This window comes from Arachis ipaensis, chromosome B6 (assembly GCF_059453495.1).
Source record: "Arachis ipaensis isolate K30076 ecotype BB chromosome B6, ASM5945349v1, whole genome shotgun sequence".
In the NCBI taxonomy this organism is placed as follows: domain Eukaryota; kingdom Viridiplantae; phylum Streptophyta; class Magnoliopsida; order Fabales; family Fabaceae; genus Arachis; species Arachis ipaensis.
The window spans coordinates 145,751,922-145,769,989 of NC_142441.1; the positions used below are offsets into that span (position 1 = coordinate 145,751,922).

The following is an 18,068-nucleotide window of genomic DNA, read 5'->3' on the forward strand; positions in this document are numbered from 1 at the left end:
CAAGGACCAATTTTCACCCGTAACCATTATTATTTTAAGATTCAAACTTTAGTGGGAAGCTAAAAATAACAGACAAGAGAAATGAAAAACTCTATGAACATGATAGCACAACCACCCTTTATCCTTTTGGGTCTTTTACACTGTAACAATGAGCAGTTAGTAAGAAACCAAGTACTGACTACCAAATATAGCTAGGTGCCACTAGAAATGATTGCAAAAAACAAGCCATAATTCCATTCTCAATTGCCTATCAAAACTGAATAGAGGATAAAAAAGAATCCAATAATCTAAAAGAAATCCAAAATAATTTAACCAAGTAGTCATTTGAAGGGGAAAAAATTGCACCTCTTCCTCTTAATAGCAATCTTAGGTCATTGCTTTATAAGCCTTAGATAGCTAAATAAACTCATTCTATTCTTCATCATCATCCTCTACTAGTATCCTCTTGCAAGCTTCATAGCACATGAAAGAGATACCTGCAGCTGGCACCAACTTCATGCAGCTAGGTCCCAACCCTCGATACAATCCTTGAATACCTTCTTGTTCAAGTATGCTTGCAAGGGCATGAACAACATTCTTGTAAACTTGCCTTCCACTGAGTGCCCCCACTTGCATATGCTTGCGAGCCACTTCGAGTGGAAAAGTTGCGCTACTCGATATGGCACCAGCAGCGGATCCTATCAAGAGCGTTTCAATGTTTCCAATCTTGTCTTGTTTGAAGATTTTCTTGTATGCTTTTCTTAATGTGTCGTATGCAAAGTAGTTGGTGGCAGAATATGGAATTACACCAATAAGACTTGGGGCGAGTCCTCGATAAAGTTCACCAGGACCTTCTTGTTGAATTATTTTCAAGAATGCATCAACTAAACCATTATAAACACCTCTCTGCAAAATCACCAACGCAGCTTAAATTTTGTTTCCAATTTTCGGTATGATGCTTAGAAGATACATATTGAAAAGAAAATCACACTCTGGTTTGATTTTATAAGTGTGCACCTGGATGGTCAGTCGAGTTTTGACCAACTCTAGAGGATATGTGCATATAGTTGAACTAACTCCGGCACAGGCACCTGCAATCAATGACGCAGGAATAGGAAGCATGGCCTGCTCCCCAGGCTTTGGTGACAGATTCTTGTTAACTGTGTCATAAGCAAATAGCTGTGCAGAAACAAATGAAATATAATGAGACAGATGAGCATTAGTGCAAGAGTAGATTTGATCACTATCTAAAAGACAACAACTCTTTTCAAGATGTGAATTGTTAATATATAAAAAAACGGGTCACAGAAGAAAATGTTTGAAACAAGCATAACTTGTCATGGTTTGAAAGATGAATTTTTATCTTTTTAAAGTTTTATTTAAAGAGTAAACAAAAGATAATGAGATTCGATGCTTTTCTTTCCTGAAAACAAAGCATATTCCCTTAATTGCAAATATGGGACTTCTCATCATGCGTATGATTTTGGTATTCCATCACTAAAATAAATTAACCAAGCTCATCATGCCATCCCCACCAAAAAAGCAAATCTACAAAGATCAAATAGCTACACCAAAATACGGCCAACGAAAGTGATAATAAACACTTCAGTTTATGCTGAAAATAAAAGGTAATTAACCTCATTAAAAGACATGAAAACTATGGAAATCTAGTGAAGAGGATTAAAGGATAAAGATTCTGAGCTACTTAAATTAAGTGATCATGGATGCATTAGAGACAAGTTGCATTTTGACCTTTCTAAAGGGCCATCTAATATGCTTAAACACTCGTCCAACCTGAGGCAGTGGATCCTCTCAATTCGAAAATCCACTTGGCCCTTTCAAGTCATGTGGATTTTCATGGTTAATTGACAAAATGGCCATAGCATAGATGCACAAGAGTATCGAAAACAAGAGAGTTAAAAAAAAAAAGGCTCTTTATCAACATTATTGAAAATATGATTTAACACAACCAGCTTCAGGATCTATGAGGTAATAAAGGAGATGCAACATATAAAATTGAAAGTTAGGCATAACATTTTGACAGCATAACATTCAACTACTTGTAACAAATATGTATAGCATAGTAGCACATGCTACATGAATTGAAGGCTATAACAGACATCTATACTTAGTAGAAAACCTTTAGAGATAGATTACTTCACAAACTACCTATTAGTATTATCATTCAGATGAATTATTCTACTATTCATTGATAAATTTTTTGATCATACATATAGCTAACCAACAAATACTCATTCAATTTCTTACAGATACAACAAATTGATCTTAAAACTTATAACTAACAACTACATACAACAAAAAGCATTGAAAATGCATAATATATTTATTACCTCAATAGCCTTGCTAGGAGCAACCCTGATGACATTGACAAAATTACCCCTGAACAATCCCTTCCAGCCATCAGTCTTCATGATATTCTGAAACACCTCACCTGTTGAATGGCCACTACTCCCAACCATCAAATGAGTTCTTATTGTCTCCAATGGCGCCACGCAAGTTCGCGAAATTGCACCCGCGAATGCACCACTAATCAACCTCCTCAGTGAAGGGTTCTTCACCTTAACCTTCATCTTAACCCCAAAAAACCCAGCCTTTTTCTTCTTCCCCTTAACACCTTCCTCTTCCTCCATAACTAACTCCTCCGATTCAGAAACAATCTTCACTTTCCCTTCTGAATGCACGTACTTCACGTACAACTCAGTGCAGGGGATTCTGACTCCATTGTTGCTTCCTTGGGAATCAGAAGAGGGAGAAGGTGTAGGGTTTGGTGCACCAAACCCCATTCCCATTTGACCTACGCTTGCGAACAATCCACCTGGGTTGAGAGCCCATTCAGAATGAGAAGAACCTAAACCGGAAACAGAGAGAAAAAACCAATCGTTTTGTTTTCGGTTATCATCATCGTGGTGAAATCGCTGAATTCCTGTTCTTCCACCCATGAATTGATGAACCTAAAACCTTGTGTGACAAAACCTGTTATTCCTTTCCTCCCCAGTTCCCAAGGTTTAATAAATAAATAAAATAATTAAAAAATAAAAATGATTTTAGCTTGGAAGGGTTGGTGAACGAGAGGGATATTAAGAAGGAAAAACTGTTAAATGGGAAAGGCGATGAAAACGAGAGAGATAATATAAGGTGGCGGCAGCTACAGAGAGGTGTTAGGTGAACGTGAATCTTTCTTAGCGTAGCGCTGCTCTCTCTCTCTCTCTCTCTCTCTCTCTCTTTCAAGTGTTCAACACATTAGAAAGAGTAGTAGAAATGTGGATCTGTCTTATGTTATTTATACTTGCAAATTTGATTGATTCATGTACTTTATTTCGTTGTTACTTGTATGTTGTATCGACATCATATGATTTTTTTTCTTTCCCCATTTTTGTTAAATAAATAAATTAAAGCAAATTTATCATATTATTATTTATAAAAAAGGATTTCATGAAATGTTTTTATTTGATGTGAACGTTTTCTTAATTCAAAAAACTAAAATTAGAGGACCAATCCCTGTTATTTTTTGGTTTGGTTGGAAGTCTGGGTTGGTGTAACGAAGTTTGGGAAGTGAATTCAAAGAGATATATTCTTCTTTATTTGACATAGTTTGACGTGTTTTGTACCTACTTTTTTTTTTTTTTTGGTGACTCTGTTTTTAGCTAGTTGATGTCGCTGTCTCAGATTTTAAGGTTAACTTTTATACTTTCTAGTTTCTATACATTGAGGAAGTAATTGGCTTACATTTACACTATGTTTGGTTAGAAAAAAAATGAGTACAAAGAAAATGATGAATAGAAAGAAAATGAATAGAAAATATTTTTTTTTTGTTATAAAAAAAACATTGTATGGGTCTTATTTAAAAAATTTTCTTTTCATCTCAAGCAAAAAAACAAAAAAAAAACTTTTTATATTTTTATTTTTCAATACTCCTCTTAGTTATATTATTATTAATAATTATAAATATAAATTTAATTTTAATATATTATTATAATAAAAATTTATATTTAAGCATTATATGTATTAAATAAATAATTTAAATTAAATATATAAAATTATAATATTTTATAATATTTATAAAATATAATAAAATATAAATAAATAAAAATATTTATACTTTATTTTATGATAAGGATATTAATATAATTTTATACTATTATAATTTTTTTTTATTTTTTTTATTCAAACAGAAGATTTTTTTTATTTTTTTTATCTATTTTCTATTCATTCAAAAAATATACAAATAACTCCACTTTTTTTTTTCTTCTTTTTTTTTTCTCTTATTTTCTTTTCTTTCATTTTCTTTTCTACATCCAAACAAAATGTTAATAATTTATTAAAGAGTAACAGGATATTTGAAAATTCTTTATAACTCAATTTTTATAGAAATTGAATTCAATTCCAGTATTTAAAACAAAATAATTAAATTAGTTTAGATAGAATTCAATTCAATTCTATTATTTTTTCTCAAAATCAATTCCGACCTAAATAGGTCCGATTTAAAATTCTATTCCATTGTAATTTTACTTAAAACTTAAAATGTTTAAAATATCCTTATAACCTAATTACTTCTTCTTAACTTTTGTCATTCACATTCTCTTAACGTCCCTCACTTTTTAACACACGGTCTTTTTTCTCTTACCATCTTCATTATCTTCCCTTCCATTCTCTTTCATTTCTTTTCCTTTAAGTCACTTAATATAATATGTACTTATTTTTTGAAAGGTCTACTATATAAATCTAAAAAAATTATCCACACATATAGATTTTATGTGTTTAACTTAGATTAATGACACTAAACGTTTGTCAATATATCTTAACATTTTAAGTGAAGTTGTGTCAATCATGACACTAACAAAAAGTAGCATAATTTTGTTCCATTTTAATAACATGAATTAATTGCTATAATTTAACTAATTGCTATAATTTAACGTTAATATCTAGTTTTGTTTTACTTGCTATGTCTTTAAACCATTTAACAAATTAGTTCTTGATAGTTCATATTTATTTTTTATTGTTGGTTTGTTGTTGGAACCAAACATGAAGAACCATTTATTTTTTTTATTAATAATAATATTTTTTAAATTTAATATTTTTAGATTAATCTATTTTTTTAAAAGAAGTAAACAAATTTAGTTAAAAAATATCATTTATAATTATTGTATATAATTTAATATATAAATATATTTATTATTTAAATATGATGTTATAATAATAAAAAATAAAATTATCTATTATAAAATTTTAATTCATTTGATAAATATTTTAAACACTAGAATTCAATTCAATTCTATAGTTTTACTAATTCATTCTAAACATTAGAATTCAATTCAATTATATACTATTAAAAATTTTCAAATAGGCTGTAAAATATAATTTTTATCTCTAAAATTTGTAAAAAATTTTAAAAATATTTCTAAATTTATTTTATTTCAATTTTATTTTTGAAATTTTTTATTTGAATCAAATATATTCCTGACAGCTAAATTTTCAAAAAATTTAAGACCAATCCTCATATAATAATACATGACAACTATATCTGATTTGCTTGTGTTAAAAGTTGTCTTGTAAATTATTGCAAAATTATCCTAAATCTTTTGAAAAGTTAGTCACCAGAAGTATATTTGAATTTTGATGCAAATAAAAATTTTTTGAGATAAAATTAAAATAAAATAAAATTTAAAAATATTTTTAAAATTTTTAACAAATTTTAAAAATAAAAAAATGCTTTATTTTTTATTAAAATACTTGAAAGTTGTGTCAGCATTATGATAGAGAAATAGTTTGTATTAAATTGGTAACGTTAAGGAAAAAAAAATCCAAACTTGTCTTGTTTAATTTTTACTAATTATTATAATAATTAATAAAAATTAAATAAAATAAATTTTGACTATTTTTAATTAATTATTTTTGTTATTAAATATTTTTTATGTTAAATATTATTATTATGTAGATAAATATGAATCATCAATCAGCAACGAATTTGGAAATCAATATCCATATCAATAAATAAGAGGTATTTAAAGATTTTGGTAGATTGAGGTAAGAATATTTTTGGTATTTAGATAAAGATTATTTGATAATAAAAAATGTTATGAAAAAAAAAGGAATCAGCACCAAATCAATTACTAAAATAATAATGTGATCTTAAAAAAAAAAGTATAACCAAAAAAGGAAGAAACTATTAAATTGGATTTTATTTAAAAAAATAAGAAATAACCATAAATTCTATAACCAAAAAAGGAAGGAAATGTTGTATTGGATTTTAATTTTTTTAAAAATAACAAATAATTCTTTTGGGTATATACAAATAAAGAATTTAATTTTTGTGCATTATTAACATTAAAGAATTTTTTACAAATAACTAATTATATATATTAGCACATCAATAAAAAAAACTAATTTTAAAACTCATAACTTATAAAATTATGCAAAAATTTGATTAAATAATCATATATAGAAATAGCAGAACGAGTCAAACTCACAATAAAAAACGGGTCAAATTAAAATTTAAAATCCTCAAAAAAAAAAAAAAAACCCAAACTTGCACAGTCAAATTCACATATTTCGGTAGAGGAGGACAGACCAACCTATTAAGCCAAAAGTTATTCTTTTCTTAATAAAAGAATTATTAGTGATACAAAAATTAATAATTGTATAATTTTTAAATATATTATTTTTTTTTTCAGGTTATTTCATAGCATTTTTAAGTTTGTCAAAAATTAATCCATCGCAGATTTAAACTCTATTATGAATGAATCGTTGCATGCACAACAAGGCATGTTTCAAACTTTTTTTATTTTTTTTTTGTTTTTGATTTTATTTATTTTATTTTACACTTTCATGTATATATTTAAATGATATGATTTGTTTTTTAAAATAAAAAGATTTTATTGACGAATATTATTTTAAATATTTTTTTAAAGTTCAAAATTAAAAAAAAATAGTAAAACTATTTTTTATTTGTATTTTTTTAATTATAATTTTTTAAATTAATTTTATTACTTTATTTTAAAAAACTTAAGCAAGCTAGCATTTTAAATTGGCTTGTAGAGCAGGCCGCCTTCTTCCCCCTTTCTCTTTCTTGAACAGCCTTCGCGGGGACGGACTATCCTTTGTCACCCCTAATCATATAATAGGGTAATACTATTTAGTAATCTACCTATTTTATTTTATACAGAAGCATTACTTATCTCAATTTTTAATTAATCTATCGATAATATTAGAGAGATAATAATCTAAAGTTAATTTATTTAATTTAATATCTATAATTTTATATATGTAACATTTATAATTATACGCTTATTATATTTAATTACTCAATTATTCTAATAATAATTAAAAAATAAATAAATAAATAATTAAAAATACAAAATATGATCATTTTAAATTATTTTAGGCTAATTTTTTATTGCCTCCTAACATTTTTTGTTAGTCTACCATTATGACCAATTCTATAATTTGTTTTTCACGTTAATTACTATAATTTTTCTCCAAATATAAAGATCTACAATTTCAGAAAAATTAAGAAATCCAAAGTGTACTACATGCATAAAAGAGATTATAATTGTGAATGCCATTTAGGAGAATGCGTAAAATATTATATTTAGACATAATTCGTACCGAAGCTAATTTGCTTTGTCACTCTTCCATATTGTTGGGCTATTCCTTGTGATCAAAGATAACAGTGAAGTTATTCAAATCCAGACCCAAAAAAGGTTACTTATAAACAATCGATTTTTCAGATCCCAAAAAGATAATAAATAAAAACGGAAAACCCCATCGATTTAACTAGCAAAAATAAGACCATCGATTTTTTAGCTTTTTTTAACCATGGGTAACTCTGTAAAAGGTAGCTTGCGTATCCATAAAAGAGAGATAAAAAATCTGCACAACACATAACACTGACAATGAAAACTTGATGAATCAAAGTATCAAACAACAATTATGAGGATAATATTCAATATCCTTCAGCATTACTTGCACATTTTGGACTTTTCAAAGTACATATTTATCATATGCATTACTGCATTATTTAGAACCTATAGCTGTAAGGAATAAAGAATGAACATTATTATCACACTAACTAGATCACTCACCAACTTTTGCTTGTTTGGAATAACAAGCAGAGTTTAGGCCGTTGGAAAACAGTTATTTTGGTACAAATAGAATGAAAATCTTATTTTCAGATTGATGATGCCTCAGAGAGTAAGCTGCCACTAGATTTTTGAGATCTCCTACATTGCCTCTGAAAATAAGGGTGGACATCGCGAACTCCATCCAAGTACAATGGCGTTTGCATTTCTACAAGACGCGAAACCTACCAAGCATTCCAAGAAAGAGCCGATGTTAATGATGTTCTTTCAAAAGGTTAAAAAACATAACAAGCAGTGTTTTTGCTTCCATTGAAACTAAAAGCTGGGAGGTCATACTTACAGCTCTATGAAAGGCAAACATCTCTTCTTGACCGGATAATATGGATGTGATACCAACAGGAGTACCTCCTGAACCCACATTGCCTTCTGCTAAGACATCACGGCGAAGTTTAGCACCTTCGGTCTCTGTTTCAAACTGGAAACTGAAACCAAGACGAGATTGCGGAGGTTCAGTTAGCAATGCAACATTGATCACTAGAATACCACCAGCAACAGAGTTGATAAGCCTTATATAAGCACTAGTTTATACACTACTGAGAAAATTCTAATAAGATATACATAAATCAGTAGCTATTTATCAAATCTACGTGCCTTCTATCCCAAGTTTGATAGAAACCTGAGAACTAAAAAATTCAGATTTCAGATACAGGGTTATTTAGGGCCTCCAACTTTTTAACTAAATCAATAAAACATCACTTTTGGAACCTATCAGTACAAATACTGCATTTGCTAACAATAGATATTGGTGAAACTGTGACTAAAATTCCTTATTGCCTCGCCTCACATATTATGTATGATGCATTTTAGCAATTGTAACACGGTTTGTAAATCAGTCAACATAGACTTGCCGCACGCTTCCGGGATTTTGAAAATACCTAGATTTGGGAATTCAATGAAAAATGTTTATAATCTGAGCCATCTGTTCCCAGCTACATGGCATCAGAAGAAAATTTAAGACTACAAGAATAAGAATCAATTACCAGGTTAGAGCTCCTCTAAAGGATTCATACTTTTTAATCTGAAAGTTCTTTCTGCACAACATAAATAACACAAATCAACAAGGTTACCTCTCCAAGTCAAAAAGTGTGCCATCCTCAGTTCCTTGAAATAATTCATCAATTGAGGAGGATGCCAAGCAACAAAGGCAGCAATGATGATTGTACAACTCGTCAATTAGGGTTATAAATCTCCTTGCCTGAAAAGTAAAATATATACAATATAAAAATCAAAACAAGACAGGGCTATGCAGAAACAATTGTACTAATTCAATGCAATGGCTGTTATTTAGGAATATTCTATGAAATAATGCAGATACAGAGTGAGAGAATACGAGTTTCATAACCTAAAATTTCCCTTCATAGTAAAATAAGGCAATTATCAATACAGTTGAGGTCAACTCAACCTTTCAGTAACAATACCTTGTCACGGATGCGCATACTCATCACTGGAATATCAGATATGAAAACAGTGTGATAGTTTTTAGCAACTGCAATATAGTCAGCTGCACCCAACTGAAAGCCGAGAGAGAGAGAGTAAACAAGTTGTCGTATATGCACAAACACTAGAATAAAACTTGAAAGCAAGTTACATCATAAAAATGGGGATTAAGGAACAACAACAGAGCATGATATTGTACTATTCCTACCCTTTTCAGTTTTCAGAACCAAACCTCCCAAACATGGTCGTCTGCGGATGATTTATCTATCAAACTTTGAAGCTTAATTTGTTTTCTAACAATGATAACTCGCACTGTTATTACTCTAAATATTCATTGGTGCATGCTATAGCTACAGTAGTGGATAAATGATCATTTTGGGATCTGATTTTGCAATATATACCATACAAATAAATGAGGCTTTATGGATTTCACTCGAGCAATTCAAGCCACCTAGTATTCAACTAATACTTTATTAAAAAAAGGATTCTACATTGATCCAAATTTCTAATACAAGACTGTCAATACCCCTTACCCTGAGGCGAGTGTAGTTGACCCTAAGGTCATTGAGGCAAGATCAAAACCACATCAAGTAGGAATTTAATCACCAGATGTTCCATGTGAACTAACCAATTGGGGAGAGAGGAAAGAGAATAGGGGGTGGGGGGAGGGGGGGTGTAAATAAATAAATAAATAGAATCCCGTTTAACGACAGTGTTAGCTGGAAGAAAGTTGGAAATAACTGGACACAAAGAGACAATGTACCGGACGACCACAGAGATACTCAAACGTGAAGCGTGCAACTCCCTCACAACTTTCAGAAACCTCAAGTGTCCTGTCATTGAAACAAAAATTATATGATTCAAGGTTACTATTTGTCTATTTACCATTGTTTGACAGCACTAACTATAATTAGATTCGTAGAGTACCTTCCAAACATCACTGAGATGGTGTTGCTGATTATTCTTCCTCCAAACCTTCCTGTTACGTCATGCCACTTCTTCTCGAATTTATTGACAGCTTCTGGTTCAATGGGCCAGAAATAGTGCATCTACATTTGATTAACCATTAAAACTAAAATTGTTCCAATTAAGCATTATATATTAGCGCCTATCTTTTATAATTGTGCAACATGAATATAAAAAAATCAGCCACCAAGCCACCGTATAGGAATACATATGTGGTGTTCATGAAAAATTTTGATTATAATGCTATAAAAAGGTTTGATTATTCTACTGGGACAAGTTTTGATTATGATATGTTTCATTATTCTGGTAGCTGATTATTCTGTTGAAAAAGATGTGTGAAAGAACATGTATAAATATACACGAAGTTGATTTTTGGTGTTTATTGAGCATTTTTATATTTTTTTTACATAAAACAATAAACACAAAAAGATGAGTGAACAAACATGTATAAATATACACAAAACTTATTTTTGGTGTTTATTGAGCATTTTTATATTTTCTTTTATATAAAACAATAAACACAACAAGATTTATAACTTAGTGGTTAAAGAATTTGTAAAGGGTACGACTTGAAGAGACTAGATTCAATTCCTCACGTAAACCATTTTGGAATTATTTTTACAAATTGTGTGAGAGACAAATGTGAGAAAGACCAAAATATAAATCAAACTACCCCAATTCGCTTTATATATTGGTCTAGATTTAAATTTATCATAGTGAAGTATATGCTTACCAACTATTGATTATTTTCCTTTCTATTCATAACACAATATCAGCTCTTAATTATTACTTTTGAATGACTTTGTTAACTATATGTTGTAGATGACATATAAGAGAAATCAATGACCAGTTGACCACAATAGTTGAAAATAGAATTCAGAGGTGCATACCATCAATATACAAATATTCAAGAAAAGAAAATCATTGTTTTATAGCAAAGTTGACAATATGACATCCCATTTGTAAATAGATATCTTTAAATTCTCACCTGATTTGCTGATCTCTGTGCTATAAACCGACGGTAGTCAACTTCACTTCCTACTAATACATTCTCACAATGCTGTTCCAACTTGGATACAAGTTTTTGGAAGATTTCTCGTTGCATACCAGCCTGAACAAGCCAAATTATCCAAGAAAGAGAATAGGAAACAAATAAGACCTCATATCCAACAGGTCTGGATTCCAAGGCTCCTCCATCCCCACAACATAAAAAACACATCATCCTTGTAATAACTTGACCCACATGCAGCAAAAGAGAGACAAATAAAAAACACACACCTCATTTAAATCCTTCGGCGCTCGATTACTGGTTGCCACAATAATGGTTCCACTGCTCAGTAATCTGCTTAGAATTCCAGATAAAGCCACAATAGCAAATACATCAACAGTCTGAAATAGAGCATCAAAAAGTCATTATAATTTGCGATTCTGAAAGGATCAGATCAGCAAAAGCTACAAGTAGCATAGTGCAGAGAGTGCTCACAGAATGAATCAAATAGGCAGGACAAAACAATGGAAGAAAATCAACCCTACAAGCTAAAACAGTGATGCCTTAAAGCCTGCTTCCAGACAGTGTGATCTGGAGGCTGGAGGTAATGTGTACATAGGGGTGCAAAAAACTTATTTGCACAAAAGAAATCCAAGCACCTTATGCATAAAGAAATAGACAAGGGGTAGGGAAAGTGGAAAACCACATGAAGTTTACACCACCGTAAAGAATCCTTTCAAATGGATCACCAAAAACTTCTAAAAGTGGAAAGGAACAGTACATGCCCATTGTTAAGCAAGAAAACCAAACAGAATTATAATACATATGAAAATACCCCATTACATCCATTTTACTTTCTAAATAATTAAATCAGTCATGATGGCTTCTGAAAAAAATAACCTACAATACAAATAATGAGAATCTATTATAATACGATTTTACATTTTTATTTACCTGTATTTCATCAAAGCACAAAATACTAGCCCCCTTTCTGTCCTCTTCTTGATTCAGGAAAAATTCATCTGCTACAGCTGGAAGTATGTTTTTCATCTGCATCTCTTGCTTGTACCTTTCCTCTGCAGCTAGCCACTCCTTAGCTTTTGTGTCAAAAGGAAGATTCATAATCCAACCAGCAATGCTAGACTGCAAGGACTTCTCTTCCATTTGAGTTTTCCATATCTTGTGCATGTGTTCATTTATTCTAAGCATGGCCTGCATATTGATAGGAAAAGATTAAACTCTTTCTCTTTCAGCGCTACATTCACAGTAGTCTGACTAAAGAAACATGATAAATAGTCCAGGAAAAAATACTCACCTCATGGAAGTGATACCTTCTTCGATGTTTAACTATTCCCTCAGTGGCACTGTAAAACATGTCCATCAGCATTGTCTTCCCTTCGGCATTAAAAATGTGATCAAGATTATCAGAAAAAAAGTTGCAAAATAAAGCAGACATTATATGAAAACTGGAAGCTGATATAAATGATGTAAGCATAAACGTAAAGCATTATGATAACCATAAATTAAGTGGTGGTGAAGTTTGAACTACAGGTAACATAGAGATTCATCTGAAATAAAGAAAAATGAAAGAATGAAGTTACCTGTGCCAACATTGCCATATATGTAAAGTCCTTTTGGGGCTGGAGGAGCAGTAGGACGTCGACCAACTAGTGAATCCAACTTCTTCTCACGTTTCAGATATGACACCCATTTTCCGACCCCTGGCTCCATATTTTCTGGTTTCTTACTGAGTCACAAAAGACTTCTCCCTTTAATAAAATGTAACTAGTACAGAAAACATAATTTGAAGCAAAACTCAAAACAAGGAAACATCAACAAATTTCAAACCAAGGAAACATAAATGAAGCAAAATTAGAAACTCAGACAAAAATATAGGTTTGATTGAAAATTCTCAGAAGCAAACCGATCACATGCTTAAGCAGCAGGTTGAAACCAAATCACCTAAACTTTGACTCAAAATTTACCGGGAGGACCATCTATCAACAAGTTTATTGTTCAACCGCTTCCACCAATCCTCCTCTTTCTGCTGCTGCTCAACTTCCTCCGTGAGAAGCTTTCGCCGTTCACTCTCCCTACTCTTCTCCCATTCAGATAGTTTTAACTGCCACAAGTGGAAGACTATGATTTTAAAATCACATTGACAAAAACTTACAGAATCCTTGAACATCCATAACCAAGTAAAAAAGCACATTGCTAGGCACAAACGAAAGGATGAAGAAAGATTAGAATAGAACAAAATATCCAGTTCCAATTTTACATGATATTCTTCCATATCTTTCTCATACTTCTCCAACCTTGCAAGCAAGTTCTCAAGCTCTGAAGCAACACCCTCTTGGTATGGATCATGCTTCAACTTCCCTTGCTCCACTAGATTCTTATACTGCACAAGCGGCCCTGTAATGATACCAAAAAAAACTAACTAAATCAATTGACAAATTCAAATTCAATATTTAAAAATTAGAGCTATAAAATTGAACAGCTTTCTTCGCTATCTTTGCCACCACCGGAACCTATCATAAGAAAGGAACTTGCCTACCACGCAACCAACTAGAAATTGGTATAACAATGAATAATTAAGAGAATTTAACTTCATTTCGCGAAATAAAAATGAGAAAGAAATTGCAGAAGGTGGAGCTTGGTGAACCTGGACGGCTTTGTGGGCGAAGGAGAGAGTGATCGCAAAAAGAGCGAAGCGCATTGAAACGAAGCTTGGAAGCTGGGTTTGTTTCTGCAATGAGCTTCTTGGACTCAGAGAGAAGATAGAATATTCTTCTCATCTTTTTCCAAATCCGTAAACGAGGTTGCTTTTTGCGTTATGCTTTGAATGCGATCATAAAGAATGCAGGTAGCTCGTAACATAAGAGAGGGACAAGTAGAGTTGAGAAAGAAGGAAGGTAGATGGCGATTGACGTGGCCGTTTCTGTTACCACCAAAATTTGTCAGGCAAAGTATAGGGTGGACCTTTTTTAAGAATTTTCGTCGCATGATCGCATCTAAGTGAGGGGTTTTATTTTTATTTAAATAAATAATAGCTTAATTATTATCTCACGTATGTAAAATTTGAAGAAGTTGCGTATATTGGTTAATTTCATAGTGATCAAATGTTCGCTCACTCTAACGCTGGACTCATCTTAGTAACTAAGAGTGATGAATCATTCCATCAGAACCAAGCTTTCACGTGCAATTACCAACTTAGCCCTCCAACTCCCTTCCTATACCTCCGAACGCAGACTAGCAGAACAAACCTGCTTGACCCTCCTTCATTCTTGCAACACTCTCACCAACCTCACACAAATCCACACCATCATCCTCAAATTGGGTCTCCATAACAACCCTCTTGTTCTCACCAAGTTCGCTTCAACATCTTCAGATCTCAATGCCATTCACTATGCTGCTTCATTCCTATTCTCCCCCTCTAATAATAATAACAATCTCTTACTGTATGATGCATTCTTGTTTAACACTGTTATCAGGGCTTATGCTCAAACGGCTGGCTCAAAGTTTAAGGCTTTGGAGTTTTACAAAACCATGTTTAGCTATGGCGTTTTGCCAAATAAGTTCACGTACCCTTTTGTGCTCAAGGCGTGTGCTGGCATTGGTGACTTGAATTTGGGGGAAATGGTTCATGGATCTTTGGTGAAGTTTGGTTTTGATGATGATCGTCATGTACAGAACACTATGATTCACATGTATTGTTGTTGTGGGGAAGGGGTTGAGTTTGCTCGGAAGGTGTTTGATGAAAGTCCCAAGATGGATTCCGTTACTTGGAGTGCTATGATTGGTGGATATGCGCGTCTGGGGCGGTCTATGGAAGCTGTTGGATTGTTTAGGGAAATGCAGGTTAAGGGTGTTGTATCTGACGATGTCACCATTGTTTGTGTGTTGTCTGCTTGTACCGATTTGGGTGCACTTGAGCTTGGGAAGTGGTTAGAGTCTTATGTTGAGAGGAAGAAAATACCAAAGTCAGTGGAGCTCTGCAATGCTTTGATAGACATGTTTGCAAAATGTGGTGATGTTGACAAAGCTCTGGAACTGTTTAGACAAATGAGTTTTCGCACTATAGTTTCATGGACTTCGGTGATTGTTGGTTTGGCAATGCATGGCCGCGGCTTAGAGGCTGTTTCGTTGTTTGATATGATGATTGAGCAAAGGGTGGCACCTGATGATGTTGCATTTATTGGGGTCCTCTCTGCTTGTAGCCACTCCGGGCTGGTCAATAAAGGACATTACTATTTCAATTCAATGGAGAAGAACTTCAGCATTGTGCCAAAGATTGAACATTATGGATGTATGGTGGATCTGTTAAGTAGAGCTGGACTTGTCAAGGAGGCTTTGGAATTTGTTCAAAAAATGCCTATTAACCCAAACCAAATCATCTGGAGAAGCATAATCACTGCTTGTCATGCTCGGGGTGAGTTCAAGCTTGGAGAGAGCATCTCAAAAAAACTTATCAGAAGCGAGCCAATGCAAGAGTCTAACTATGTACTGCTTTCAAACATTTACGCAAAATTGCTTCGCTGGGAGAAAAAGACCAAGGTTAGAGAGATGATGGATTTGAAAGGGATGAAGAAGATCCCAGGAAGCACCATGATTGAACTGAATAATGAGATGTATGAGTTTGTTGCTGGAGATAAGTCACATAATCAGTCGAAACAAATATACGAAATGATGGACGAGATGGGAAGGGAGATAAAGAGGGCTGGCTATGTGCCTACAACCTCACAGGTATTGCTTGACATTGATGAAGAAGACAAAGAAGATGCTTTGTATAGACACAGTGAAAAAATTGCCATAGCTTTTTCTCTTTTGAATACACCCCCTGGCACACCCATTAGACTCGTGAAAAACTTGCGTGTCTGTGAAGATTGTCATTCTGCTACTAAGTTCATATCTAAGGTTTATAACAGAGAGATTGTGGTGAGGGACCGCAATCGGTTCCACCATTTCAAGAATGGCGTGTGCTCCTGTAAAGACTTCTGGTGACCAGTTGATTGAAGTATCATTAATTTTCTTCACATTTTCTGAAACATCAAAATTTTCATGTCTGAATATCATTTTGGGATTACGATTTTTAATTCTTTTTTCAAGGTTTCTACTTTCCATCATGTACAAAATGTTGTCCAAAAACTGACTAGGAGGTAGATGAATAACCATGGGTCAATCTTGATGCTATATCCTAACAATTCACGAGACAGTTAAAGTTTCTTTTGTTGGTGTCAAAACATAGGTATTGTCCTCAGTTACTTGTCTGAACCAAGGGTAGAAATGCTATTGGTTGCCAACTTTTGTACGGCTGAAATTGAAATGTAAGCTATGTAATTTACTAAGGTAGCCATTTTAGAGTTAATTTCATGAAATCAATGAAGTTATATGCATTATTTTGGAATAATAAATAAATTGATTCCAAATAATTATTTGTCAATGTGCACCCTTAGGATGCATTTGGACAAGTCATTTGCAGGGAGTAATGTATTGTTTAATTGTATTTAAAACATTCTCTTATAGCATATGCTGTTCAGATATTTGCTTATAGTTTTTTGTAGTTTCTCTAGGTTAAAGGCTACCTTATAACCCAAGAATCAGGAATTTGAAATTGTCTACTTCACACTCCCCTCTCCTGGATTCACTTTGCCCTTGCTTTTCTAGTTTCTTGTTTTCATAGCCAGCCAGAGCTTGCTGATCTGAGGCCTACATCAGGTGTGTATTTGTAACTTGCTGCCTTGTTCCCAAATATGTTTATCAATGTATCATGACGTAGAAGCTGATCTCTTTTCATATGCCCTATGACAAGATCTCTCTGGATCATGCTTTTGGAGTTGTGGATTTTTCATATGGATTAACATCATCTTTTTTCTTGAAAAGATTTTGAATCCTGTAAATGAAAAGCAGACATTGTGACAATCTTTGGTTTATCATTTATGTTGTTGTATCTGGTTGGAAAATAATACCAAAATCATTAGTTATTCCTTTTCATTCTATGCTTTATTTGCGCTATGATTACTCTTTTGGCATCTCTTTGCTGCTCTACACAGGGTTCAATGGTGTTTCTTCATGCATTGTTGCATGATTTTACTATACTACTGTTAGGCTTTTGTACTCTTCTATTCAAATAAAATTTCATTCTCTATAAAATATAATGATTTATAATGTATAAAATTATAATCTCATTCTTATATTTTCGTTAGACAGTTTCATGATTCATCTTGGATTTCTGGTTCAGCAATCAGCATCTCGAAGAGTAGTTGTTGGAATCTTGTTTGAAGCTCAGGTTGATTCCATTCTTTGTCAGTAAGCTCTTTCTATGTTCTTTTCTATTTGTTTTGGTATAACTATGCCATGCTTTCTCCTTGGAATATGCTTTCTTTTCTTGTCTTGCTTGATAATATTTGATGAAATCACTCATTTTAATTGATATTTCCAATAGTGAGTTAGATATTGTCTCTTGGATAAAACTATAGACATGAGAGACGGAGCAGATATTTTCTATCTCTACAACCAAACAAGTTTCTATATCCAAT

At 32.4% G+C, this 18,068-nt stretch overlaps 2 protein-coding genes and 1 pseudogene across 3 annotated transcripts; 1 reads left to right on the forward strand and 2 right to left on the reverse strand.

The window, feature by feature from the left end:
- Nucleotides 1-100: 100 nt before the first annotated feature.
- On the reverse strand, nucleotides 101-3,288 carry LOC107605345 (adenine nucleotide transporter BT1, chloroplastic/mitochondrial). The gene is made up of 3 exons (XM_016307201.3): nucleotides 2,331-3,288; nucleotides 997-1,158; nucleotides 101-885 (listed from the first exon to the last, which is right to left on the reverse strand). The coding sequence occupies exons 1-3, from the start codon at nucleotides 2,937-2,939 to the stop codon at nucleotides 412-414; spliced, it is 1,245 nt and encodes a 414-aa protein (XP_016162687.1). The 5' UTR covers nucleotides 2,940-3,288; the 3' UTR covers nucleotides 101-411.
- A 4,599-nt stretch (nucleotides 3,289-7,887) lies between these two features.
- Nucleotides 7,888-14,657, reverse strand: LOC107605347 (AFG1-like ATPase family protein). Its single transcript, XM_016307203.3, has 14 exons — nucleotides 14,195-14,657; nucleotides 13,808-13,944; nucleotides 13,515-13,651; nucleotides 13,131-13,276; nucleotides 12,845-12,924; nucleotides 12,484-12,741; nucleotides 11,820-11,930; nucleotides 11,530-11,652; nucleotides 10,503-10,624; nucleotides 10,339-10,408; nucleotides 9,557-9,649; nucleotides 9,206-9,333; nucleotides 8,419-8,560; nucleotides 7,888-8,302 (listed from the first exon to the last, which is right to left on the reverse strand). Exons 1-14 carry the CDS (start codon nucleotides 14,325-14,327, stop codon nucleotides 8,168-8,170), a joined length of 1,815 nt encoding a protein of 604 aa, XP_016162689.1. The 5' UTR covers nucleotides 14,328-14,657; the 3' UTR covers nucleotides 7,888-8,167.
- On the forward strand, nucleotides 14,591-16,898 carry LOC107605346 (pentatricopeptide repeat-containing protein At4g21065 pseudogene; annotated as a pseudogene). The gene has a single exon (XR_015885998.1). The product of XR_015885998.1 is annotated as a pentatricopeptide repeat-containing protein At4g21065 pseudogene (transcript).
- The last annotated feature ends 1,170 nt before the right edge of the window (nucleotides 16,899-18,068 follow it).